This window comes from Hyperolius riggenbachi, chromosome 1 (genome assembly GCF_040937935.1).
Source record: "Hyperolius riggenbachi isolate aHypRig1 chromosome 1, aHypRig1.pri, whole genome shotgun sequence".
Taxonomy (NCBI): Eukaryota; Metazoa; Chordata; class Amphibia; order Anura; family Hyperoliidae; genus Hyperolius; species Hyperolius riggenbachi.
In genome coordinates this window covers 346423552-346435567 of record NC_090646.1, presented here as the reverse complement: position 1 = coordinate 346435567, position 12016 = coordinate 346423552, and the positions used below count along the sequence as shown (strand labels likewise).

General features: G+C 46.3%; 1 protein-coding gene across 1 annotated transcript in view; it reads right to left on the bottom strand.

The window, feature by feature from the left end:
• The window catches only part of POLRMT (RNA polymerase mitochondrial), a 189004-nt gene that overhangs the window by 50056 nt on the left and 126932 nt on the right, over positions 1–12016 (bottom strand). The window contains 2 exon segments of the mRNA XM_068234056.1: positions 5378–5491; positions 9707–9793. Of these exon segments, the coding sequence (XP_068090157.1) occupies positions 5378–5491; positions 9707–9793 (201 nt within the window).

The following is a 12016-nucleotide window of genomic DNA, read 5'->3' as shown; positions in this document are numbered from 1 at the left end:
TCAAGTAATATACACTAGACTCAGGACAACTAACATCACAAAGCAGGAAGCAACTCGATCTACTCAGTGGTATCTCCTAAAAGACATTTTTATTGAATACAAATAGAAAGCACACACATTGGTACCTACTAAAATCTTAAAGAAATACTTAAAGAAGAACTGTCACGAAAATCTTAAAATGTAAAACACATACACATAAGAAGTACATTTCTTCCAGAGTAAAATGAGCCATAAATTACTTTTCTCCTATGTTGCGGTCACTTAAAGTAGGTAGTAGAAATCTGACATTACCGACATATTTTGGACTAGCCCATCTTCTCATAGGGGGGTTCTCAGGGTTTTCTTTATTTTTAAAAACACTTAGTGAATAGGAGTTGCTCTGTCCAACTGCCAAAATAGTGTGCAGCGAGCAGTGAGGCTGGCCAGCATCTTTGTATAAAGACTTTTCAGGGAATGTCTTTATAAGGTGCGTACACACGCACTACTTCCGCCAACTATAGGTTCGTCAGACCCTCACGCTGGGCCGACGTTCAGCCGATAGTAGTGCATGTGTACCCACTGTCGGCAGACTTATAAGGCTGTTTCTGAACGATCCGCTGAGCGGATCGTTCAGCAACAGCCTTATCAGTCTGCCGACAGTGGGTACACACGCGCTACTGTCAGCTGAACGTCCGCCCAGCGTGAGGGTCTGACAGACCCGTTGTTGGCGGAAGTAGTGCGTATGTACACACCTATAAAGAATAAAGGCCATGCAGAAAATTACCTATGGAGAGATGGACAAGCCCAAAATCTCTGTCGGTAATGTCAGATTTCTACTACCTACTGTAAGTGACAGCAACATAGGAGAAAAGTAATTTATGGCTCATTTTACTGTGGAAGAAATTTACTTCTTATTTGTATGTGTTTTACATTTTAAGATTTTTGCCACAGTTCTTAAAGTGTACCTGAGGCGACGTGAGACATGATGAGATAAACATGAATGTACAATGCAAAACATATGAATACCCAGGCTGTTTTACTTGTTTTATTTTGCTGCCTGAAACAGTTTTTCTAGCATGGAAGTGACAGCTTCTGTCTCATCGGTACCTTGTCGGGAATATAGTAAACATCATGGATAAGCATATTACAGCCATTAAAGTTTTCCTGGCAGAACACAACTTCTGATGGCAGAGGAGAAAAAAGGGTCAATAGTTCATGTATTTTAACTCTGGGATACTTAAACTGCCAGTAAGTAGAGACAACAAAACATTCAATCTACTTTGTAAATGTTTAAATATAAAATAAAACCATGGGATATCTAAAAAAGGTAATTTTTTAGGAGAAGGAGGATGAATACAAATGTTTATGTCATCAGTTTATTGTTACCTGGGTTAGCAGTTTTTGTGTACTGCGCTTGCTAAGGTTGCCGCGGTATACAGGTATAGCGACATTATAATAATATTGATTGTGCATGGTAATCACACCATGCACAATCTTGTTTTACCAGTTTTCAGGGGGTGAGTGGGGACACACGAACAGCAGCAGGGGTAAACACTTACATAGCAGGGATCCAGCATGCGTGTAGTGCGTACTTCTTCCTTCTTTCTGTTCATGCAGTCCATCTCCCTGTAACAGCGCCCAGGGGGCTACCTATACTGGCTGCACCTATTCCCGGCCACCCACCTACACTGGCTGCACCTATTCCTACCTACCTATACTGGCTGCACCTATTCCTGACGGTCTATACTGGGGGCACCTATTCCTGGCTACCTATACTAGCTGCACCTATTCCTGGCGGTCTATACTGGGGGCACCTATTCCTGGCTACCTATACTAGCTGCACCTATTCCTGGCTACCTAGACTGTGGGCACCTATTCCTACCTACCTATATTGTGGGCACCTATTCCTACCTACCTATACTGGGGGCACCTATTCCTGCCTATCTATACTGGCTGCACCTATTCCTGCCTACCCATACTGGCTGCACCTATTTCTGGCCAACTATACTGCGGGCACGTATTCCTGTCTACCTATACTGGCTGCACCTTTTCCTGGCTACCAACACTGTCTGCACGTATTCCTGGCAACCTATACCGGGGCACCTATTCCTGGCTACCTATACTGGGGGCACCTATAGCTAAATAGCTATACTGGAGGAACCTATACCTGGCTACCATACAGGGGGTGGGTGGGGGTGAGGGAGTGGAGTTCTGTAAAAACTGCGCCAGAGATTTGGGCATAGCCAGCTCTGCCTACCTATACTGGGGGCACCTATTCCTGCCTACCCATACTGGCTGCACCTATTCCTGGCTAACTATACTGGCTGCACCTATTCCTGGATACCTATACTGGGGCACCTATTCCTGGCTACTTATATTAGGGGCACCTATAGCCAACTAGCCATACTGGAGGAACCTATACCTGGCTACCATACGGGGGGGGGGGGGTTGAGGGAGTGGAGTTCTGTAAAAACAGTGCCAGAGATTTGGGCGCAGCCGGCACTGCCATAGGCCGTAATAGGAATTATGGCTACATCAGCGCTCAGTGAGTAATTTGGATGCAGGGCCACGCATGCACAGTAGCCAGCAAATGACAGAGACGGGACAGCTTTGCGAGCGTCCCCACTGCTGGCCGGAGGGAATGAATTTGGTTCAAAAATCATCCCACTCCTCAATTTATTGAAACTACCGACTCAAGGTACCCAAACTTACTCCAACTCCACAGCACTGCTTGCTTATCAATTATCCTCTCAGTTATAACTGACAGCAACCAATACAGCTGCACGATACATCGTTTTACAATCGAAATCACGATGTGGGGAACAACGATTACGTATTCGTCAAAGCTGCATTTTTTAACACGTATATTTTTATGCAACCCGCTGCGGTCCACGCATATAATTATAGCGCAACTCACCTTCTGGGATCCCCCGCATCCTTTTCTACTTCCTCTCCCAGGCGTCAGTCGCGTTGGTAACAGCACTCCCTGTGATGATGTAAACGTAAGTCATCACAGGGGGTGCTGGGTAGCAATGCAATGGATGGCTGGGAGAGGAGGGGGGCAGAAGATAGAAGCTGCCGGTGTCATCCTGGAAGGTAAGAGTTTACTACGCAAAGCCCGCTCTCCTCGCTACTACACCTATGCAGGAGGCACCTACCTAGCTAACCTAAACTGGGGGCAACTACAATGGCTGCCTATACTGAAGGCACCTACCTGGCTAACTGGGGGCTACTATACTGGCTGTGGCTATCTACACTGGAGGCACCTAGCTAACCTATACTGGGGGCAACTACACTGGCTACCTATAGTGAAGGAACCTACCTGGCTAACCTAAACTGGGGGCAACTATACTGGCTGTGGCTACATACACTGGAGCCACCTACCTGGCTAACGTATACTGGGGGTAACTATACTGGCTGTGGCTACATACACTGGAGGCACCTACCTAGCTAACCTATACTGGGGGCAACTATACTGGATGCACCAACCTGGCTACCCTAATACTGTGACAACTATACAGGGTCATTGTAAATTTAGTGCTACAACTTGTTTTGAAGAAAATCATGAATTAAATCAAAATCACAATTTTTGAGAGAAAACTCACAATTAAAATGTTTTCCTATATTTCAGTTCTGACAAAATCTTGTTAAAACTGGAAGGAATCATCATAAGAAGAAAATGGTGTGATTCTGAGAGAAACTGACGGTGAGGTAAGTATGTAATATTCATTTGCAGGTACATAGTGTTTATTTTAGATAACTTAACTCGGTTCAGGTTTACTTTAAAGTGTACCTGAGATGTGCAAATAAACGATTTTATACTTACCCGATGCTTCCTCCAGCCCCATAAGCACCGATACGTCCATTGCGGTCCTCCCAGGTGTCTTTGTTCGCCAGGTATTGGGCCCGGTAATCTGGCTCAGTCACGCCAGTAAACACTTCTGGGCACGTGCAGAAGGGCCACGCATGCACAGAAGAGCTGACTGGCACGACTGAGCCAGATTACCGGGCCCGATACCAGGTGAACGAAGGCAATCGAGAGGACCGCGACGGGCGCATCGGTGCTCATGGGGCAGGAGGAAGCATCGGGTAAGTATAAAATATTTTATTTGCCCATCTCAGGTAGACTTTAAAAATAAACTTACATCCAGCTTCCTTTACATCCCATTACTCCCCAAACATTGCCTTGTATTTACTTGTATTTACTGACCAGTCTCAAATATATAGCACGCAGAAAATAGAATGAATCCTCAAAAATGTAGCCAAGGGAGAGCAAATATCAGGTTTCCCAATAAGTCAAGTCTATATGTACACACAGCAGAATGGGCTCCGGATAGAATCAGTGTTGTCATAACTGTCCAAAGAGAGGCCAAAGAAAAATGCAAAGTGCGCTAATGACATTTACAGTAAATGTTAGTTAATTCACACTGATCGCGAATTAAGTCTTTGCTTCACAATCAACCAAAAAAGGCGATGTTACAGTTGCAGGATGAAATATATGGAAGGGGGGGCTTGCTGGATAACGTACTACTTGTGTCGAGTTGTCCTACTTTGTCAAGTTCTACTACCCAATCTATACTTGATCGGGTTATACTACTGGTGTGTACTAGATGAATTGAGGGAAATACCTTGGTCGTCTATTAGTCTCACTCACACTGACTTACCCCCCGGACCTCTCTGTCTCACACTGACCTCTCCTTTGCCTAGCACTAATCTCCGCTCCTCTTCTCTACTCCTAACACTAACTTTCCTTTAATCCTGATCCTATGGGATGCTTGGTAACTGCCATCGAAAAGCCTGCGGGAAGGATATTAGCAAGACCGAGTTTATGTGATGCTGCACATATGGGGTTATAGCATGCCTCGATTAGAAGCAAAAAATTGACGTTACACCTGCACTGGAAGTCTCATAAGTGTGGATACTACTTTAAAGAGAAACCATAATCAAGAATGGAACTTCATCCTAATCAGTAGCTGATACCCCCTTTCCCATGAGAAATATTTTCATTTTCACAAATAGATCATCAGGGGGCTCTGTATGGCTGATATTGTGGTAAAACCCCTCCCACAGTGTGATGTCAGGACCATGGTTCTGACATCACACTGTGGGGGCCTTGTTGCATTGTGGGAAATAACAGCTGTTTGCAGCTATTTCCAACTGTCAAAAAAGGAAGCAGCATCTTCTTTCACTGACATCACCAGCCAGCAGTAAAAATGTCACCATGAGATAAAAGTCAGAATGTAAATCAGGGAGAGGAAAGACAATGGGCAAACACTGACTAAATCATTTATACATAATTATTGTAAAAATGAAGCACTTTTAATTGTATTATTTTCACTGGAGTTCCTCTTTTAATATTTTATTGAATTACAACACACAGGCACATATTATATCTTACCGTGATAATCTTGCTATGGTGGTATGGTTGTACTATAGGAAGTCCTAGAGGTGTAACCCACTCCACTGTGTTTCCAGACTTTGAGATCATTCGAGCACTATCTGTGAGCCATTGCTAAATACAAAAATATATTTCAGTGTGAGACCAAACACCTTAAAGAGAGCCCGAGGTGGGCTCAAAAAGAAAAAAAAAAAAAACAAGAGTAGGCTACCTGGCCGCAGGGCTGAGCGGTTCAGGTAGCCGTAAAAACCGCCGCAATGGCCCACTTTTACTTGCGTGACTCCTGGGTCACATAGCTGCACTGAGAGACTGTGTTGTCTCTCGTAGCGTGCAGGGAGGCGGGGGAGCGGCAGGAGGCACTTTTCTGGGGGAGTTGCTTATTCAAATCCCCAAACGCACAGTAAAATATTTACTATGACAAGTTCAAAATACTACCTAAAACCAACCCAAGTACCCCCTAGGGGTAAGAATAATACATGTTGAGAACTTAGGTTGTAGAACAAGCATACTTAAAGGAGTCATCATGCAATTTAACCCCCCCCCCCCCCCCAAAAAAAAGCTTTACTCACCTGGGGCTCCGCTCTCCGCCGCCGTCCCGGGCTCCCTGCACGCTGTTTAGGCCGACTGCGAGGTCATCCTTGCTGCGGCTGCATAAAGCACCGCTGTCAATCATGGCCACGTGGCCCGCAGCATACTGTGCAGGCGCAGAACTACTGCGCCTCTGCAGTACGCCACGGGCCTCATGGCCATGAATGACGCCACCGCAGTAAGGACGACTTCGGGGTCGGCCTGAACAGCGTGCGGGGAGCCTGGGCTGGCGGCGGAGAGTGGAGCGGTCGGCGTGAGACAGTCGGCTGCAAGGGGCTGGAGAAAGCCCCAGGGAGTAAAGCTTTTTTTTTTTTTTAAATTTGCCTGACTACTCCTTTAAGGCTAAATTCACAAAGCATTACCGCATGCAGTAAAGCAAAACAACTGATTTTATCAAACATTCTGTCGAATATCAATTAACCTCCCTGGCGGTATAATTTATTTATGGTTTTTTTCACTTTTTTTTAGCATGTAGCTAGCCTAGCGCTAGCTACATGCTTCCCCCCTCCCTGTACGCACCGATCGCCGCCGGCGCGTATGCCCATCCGGAAATCCCGTTCTGAACCATGGCGACGGGCGCATTGACGTCACCGACGTTGTGACATCAGAGGGAGTCCCAATCCACCCCTCAGCGCTGCCTGGCACTGATTGGCCAGGCATTGCACGGGTCTCGGGGAGGCACCCTCTGATGCGGTGGGTAGCGGCGGCGATCGTAAGTAACACGCAGCTAGCAAAGTGCTAGCTGCGTGTATTAAAAAAAAATTATGCAAATCGGCCCAGCGGGGCCTGAGAAATCCTCCTGTGCGGCTTACCCAGTGTCCAGCACGGGGTTACCGCTAAGGAGGTTAAAGAAAAACGTATCACATGGAAAACTAAAATAACCAACATGAGAGGTAAATTACCAACTTATATACTTTATACGTTATATACTTAAATACATGGGCCAAAACAAGTGAGATGTTCTGTAATTTATTCCCAGTAAACACTCATTTGCAAGGTTATGCTGGGAATAGACGGTTTGTTTCTGCCGTGCGTTTCTGCTTTTGATCGTTTTTGCCACTCGATTCTGCAGTTGATTCTCTTATCTTTCGCTCGTTTTTCTTATCTTTTTCCATTCACTTCTATCAGAAACCCAGTGGCAAAGGAATCGAAAGGGAGATCGGACAAGTTTGAAATTATATATCGAACCATCTAATCAGCTAAAAAACAAACCGTGTATTCCCAGCATAACAGAAGGAAGGAAGGAGGGGGAGAGGGGCTGGAGAGAGAGAGAGAGAGAGAGAGAGGGAGGGAGAGAGAAAGAGAGAGAAAATGCAGAGAAAAGTGGAAAATGAATCAGATTATTCAGGAAAGTAAAGGTGGCCATCCATCTAGCGATGTGGAGGCCAATCGACCATCTGATTCAATAGTTCTCGAACCGGATAGAAATGGGTACTGCCACAAGCATGCCCAATCGATGATTCAACCAATTTCAGGCCAAATTGGTTGAATGCATTGATCAGACATGCTGGGAAATGTCAGGCAGGTGTGGTCGATCAGGTGCACGGTGGTAACAGCGTGCAATATCACGAGTAACCAAACCCCAGGCCACTGTCAATACCAAATGTTATATGTACCTCCTGGTGCCCGTGCATTAAAATACCCGTCACGTCGCTACCTAGCTACCAACATGAGCTGTCACTAGGGGAAGCCGCGCGGTACGCAAAATTACTGCAGATCGCCGCCGCTGGAGGAAGGTGAGCCGCTCTGCAGCTAACGATTCTTTTACAGGTGTAGCGCTGACAAGATGGAGGCGGAGAGAACCACCCAGTGCTGGAATCCATAGGGAGGTCAGTCGCTCTGCATTTATTATTACCCGAGGGAGCGGAGACATGTGGGGGAGGGGGCTTGAGCAGAGACATGCGGGGAGGGGGGGAGGGGGCTGGAGTGAAGACATGCGGGGGAGGGGGGGAGGGGGCTGGAGTGAAGACATGCGGGGGAGGGGGGGGGGGCTGGAGTAGAGACATGTTGAGAGGGGGCTGGAGCGGAGATATAGGGGGGAGAGGGATGGAGCAGAGAAATGCGGGGGGGGGGGGGGGGCTGGAGCAGAGAAATGCAGGGGGAGGGGGCTGGAGCGGAGACATGGTGGGGGCTGGGGGCTAGAGCAGACACAGAGAGGACGACAACATGGGGGCTAAATGGGGCGTGGAAACACACATAGGGGAGCAGGAGGGGACACAGACACACATAGGAGGGGACACAGGGACTGGAGGACCACACAAACGGGCTGAAGGGGACACACACAGGACAGGAGGGGACACATGGGGTCACGAGAACCACACAGGGGGACAGGAGGGGACACAGGGGGCTGAAGGACCACACAGGGGGCCAGAAAGGGACACATTGGGTATCATTCATAAACAGGCTGTCGGTAGTGCGGGAAAACACTGTTCTTCTCCGCAACCGGTAATTAAGACTTCTGGGTGGCCATTCATAAAGAAGTCTGCCTGTTGCGGAAGAAGTGCGGAGGTTTTCTGGAGGAAGCTGGCGGCAGCGTGGCGGAAGACATGCGGAAACTTAAAAGCTGCCCGATTCCCTCCCTGCGCTGCTCTGTCTGATGCTGCTTGGGAGGTCCCTCCCATTCATTTATATGTATTCCGCCCGCCTATTGCTACTGTCGAGCAAGCGGTATTTTCCTTCCGGATACCGCTTGCTCTAATCTTTATGAATGGATGTGTTTGTTACTTTTTCTAGATTAATCTAGAAAAACTCCGCACAAGGCGGAAATGTATCGCTCTGTCACCTTTTCATGCGGAAAGAGCCTTTATGAATGGGGCTTATGCTGAGTGGTCGGGAAAGTCACCGGTGTTAAGCATTTCCGCATGCGGAAATGCTTTATGAATGATACCCATAGTGAACATAGGAGGACAATGAGGGAGGACATGTACAAGATGCTCCTAGAACATGGACGCACCAGGTTTAGTATATATTTTTTCCCTGCTTTTTGCCCTCTAAACCTAGGTGTGTCTTATATTCCGAAAAATACTGTAGTTTAAATTGTACAATTTTTCACCATAGTGCCCCTTTAAGTCTATTGCCAGCGAATGAAATTAGTCCAGGTGGGTCACTGGAAAAACAAATGAGGGCTTTGAATAGAAAGGATGCAGATCTCAATCTCACTAATATTATAAATGCGAAAGTTTGGATGCTTGTTAATCACGCAACAATGGCAGAGCGGATTTGAATGAAATTTGGCACACACATAATACATTAACTGGAATAACATATAGGATAGTTTTATCGCCATAACCAAAACGTGGGCGCGACAAATACAAATTTCACTGGGAAAATGTAAACTGCAGCAATTCTTACAATGTTAATGGTAGGGTTCTCAAATTTTGCGCAATTGGTCGCTGGGATCAATATTCTGAAAAGTGGGTGGGGCCTATAAAAGCCAATCAAAATTCACCTATTGACTTTCAAGGGGAATATTTCATTGCTGCCATTCTTGCACAGTTAATGGCACAAGCCTTGAACCTGGTACAGTTGGTCATTGGGTGACTGGGGTTCATATTCAGAAAAGGTGGTGGAGCCACAGATTTGTTTCATTTCAATGCAAATTACTGATGTCAAAGACTGCAAAGCTCATAAACTAGGTCATTGAGTAATTGTGTGATAGGGTTAGAAAAAGTGGGCGGAGCCAACACCAGCCAAATACATACCAAGGCAAAGCCGAGCTATCAGCTAATGGAAAATAATTACCTGGATTTCTCTTGTGTTAGTAAACATCTCCTTCAGACTGTTAAACACTAGCCGGACCAGATAATGAGAAGCCTGCCAAACAAACTCCTAGGGAGAAGAGGAGAATTAAAGGAATTTAGGAGAAATATATATTTTTTTTAAAGTGTATATACTTATTCTAAGTAGCACACCTACAGCAGTACTTCTAAAGTTTGTGAACCCTGTTGAATTTTCAGTACTTTTCCATAAATATGGACTAAAAGACAATGGCTTTCTGCAATTAAAGCATACCTGAAGCAACATTTCAATAAAAAAATAGATACTTAACCTCTGGATAGTCCAGAGGTTTCTCTGGGCCTCTTACACCACATTTCAGAGCTGGGTCGCTCTAAACTAGAGGTGGGGCAAATCCACTATTTCTTGAAATCCGAATCTAAAAAGATTCTTGAATATCTCAAACCTTTTGAATCTCGAAACTCACGAATTCTGTACAAAAGAATTGTGTGATCCGTGGTATAGTAACCAGCAGTATAGGTAGCCAGGCATAGAAGCCCCCAGTATAGGTATCCTGCCATAGGTAGCCAGGTATCGTTGCCCCCCTCCCCCCATATAGGTAGCTAGGGAAAGGTGCCCCCCAGTAAAGCTAGCCAAGTATAGTTGACCCCATATAGATTGCTAGGTAAAGGTGCCCCCAGTATACCGTAGGTAGATAGGTAAAGGTGCCTTGAGCATATAAAGCTAGGTATAGGTGCCCCCAGTATAGGTAGCCAAGTATAATTGCCTTCAGTATAGATAGCTAGGTAAAGGTGCCCTCAGTATAGATAGCTAGGTAAAGGTGCCCTCAGTATAGGTAGCTAGGTATAGGTGCCTTCAGTATAGGTAGCTAGGTATAGGTGCCTTCAGTATAGGTAGCTAGGTATGGGTGCCTTCAGTATAGGTAGCTAGGTATGGGTGCCTTCAGTATAGGAAGCTAGGTATAGGTGCCTTCAGTATAGGAAGCTAGGTATAGGTGCCTTCAGTATAGGAAGCTAGGTATAGGTGCCTTCAGTATAGGTAGCTAGGTATGGGTGCCTTCAGTATAGGTAGCTAGGTATGGGTGCCTTCAGTATAGGTAGCTAGGTATAGGTGCCTTCAGTATAGGTAGCTAGGTATAGGTGCCTTAAGTATAGGTAGCTAGGTATAGGTGCCTTCAGTATAGGTAGCTAGGTATGGGTGCCTTCAGTATAGGTAGCTAGGTATAGGTGCCTTCAGTATAGGTAGCTAGGTATAGGTGCCTTCAGTATAGGTAGCTAGGTATAGGTGCCTTCAGTATAGGTAGCCAGCTAGGTATAGGTGCCTTCAGTATAGGTAGGTAGCTAGCTAGGTAGGTATAGGTGCCTTCAGTAGAGGTAGCTAGGTATAGAGACCTTCAGTATAGGTAGCTAGGTATAGGTGCCTTCAGTATAGGTAGCTAGGTATAGAGGCCTTCAGTATAGGTAGCTAGGTATAGAGGCCTTCAGTATAGGTAACCAAGTATAGGTATCCTTCAATTGTAGGTAGCTAGGTACAGGCAGCACAAGCAGCAGCTTACCTTACCCATGCATTCCAGCATGAAGCACAGACCTCTCTTCTTCCTCCTTGCTGTTGCCCTAGTGCTCGGCTTCCTCCGATGACGCAATCAGCCTCATCAGTAGAAGCCGGTCAGTAGGGAAACAGAGGAGGAGGGGAGAGGTATGAGATTCTGGGCTCCTTGCTGGAATTGATGGATAGGCGAACGACATTTCTGCCTCTTTCTCCTTCAAGAGGCAATTATTTCTTTAATACTTAAGCCGGGTAATTCCCCCACTCATCGGCCCATCTCCCTACTGCAATAGGATACTAAAATCCTGGCTAATGTAATGGCCAGGCACCTTAATCCGGTGATGCGACAGCTTGTGCATAGGTACCAGTCTGGATTTGTGCCAGATCGCTCCACTGCTCTCAACCTCTTGCCGACCGTGTCACGCCAATGGGCGTTAACGCGGCGACAGCCCCAGGACCGCCTAACGCCAATTGGCATAAGGTCCTTGGGGCCTGTTTTGCAGGAGATCGTGCGCTCTGCCTTTGGCCTCCCTGCGGCGATCGCCGCTAGGAGACTTTTAGATGGCGAATTAGCTTGTCTAATTAGCTTGTACAGCGCTGCGATCCACGGCAGCGCTGTACTGGGGACAGGACAGTGATCGGCTGTCATAGGCTGAAGCCTATGACAGCTGATAACGCTGATTGGCTGGTGGGGGGAGGGAGGGCTTTGTAATAAGTGTTAAGAAAAAAAGTCATTTTAGAAAATAATGAAATAAAAATGTATATAGAAAA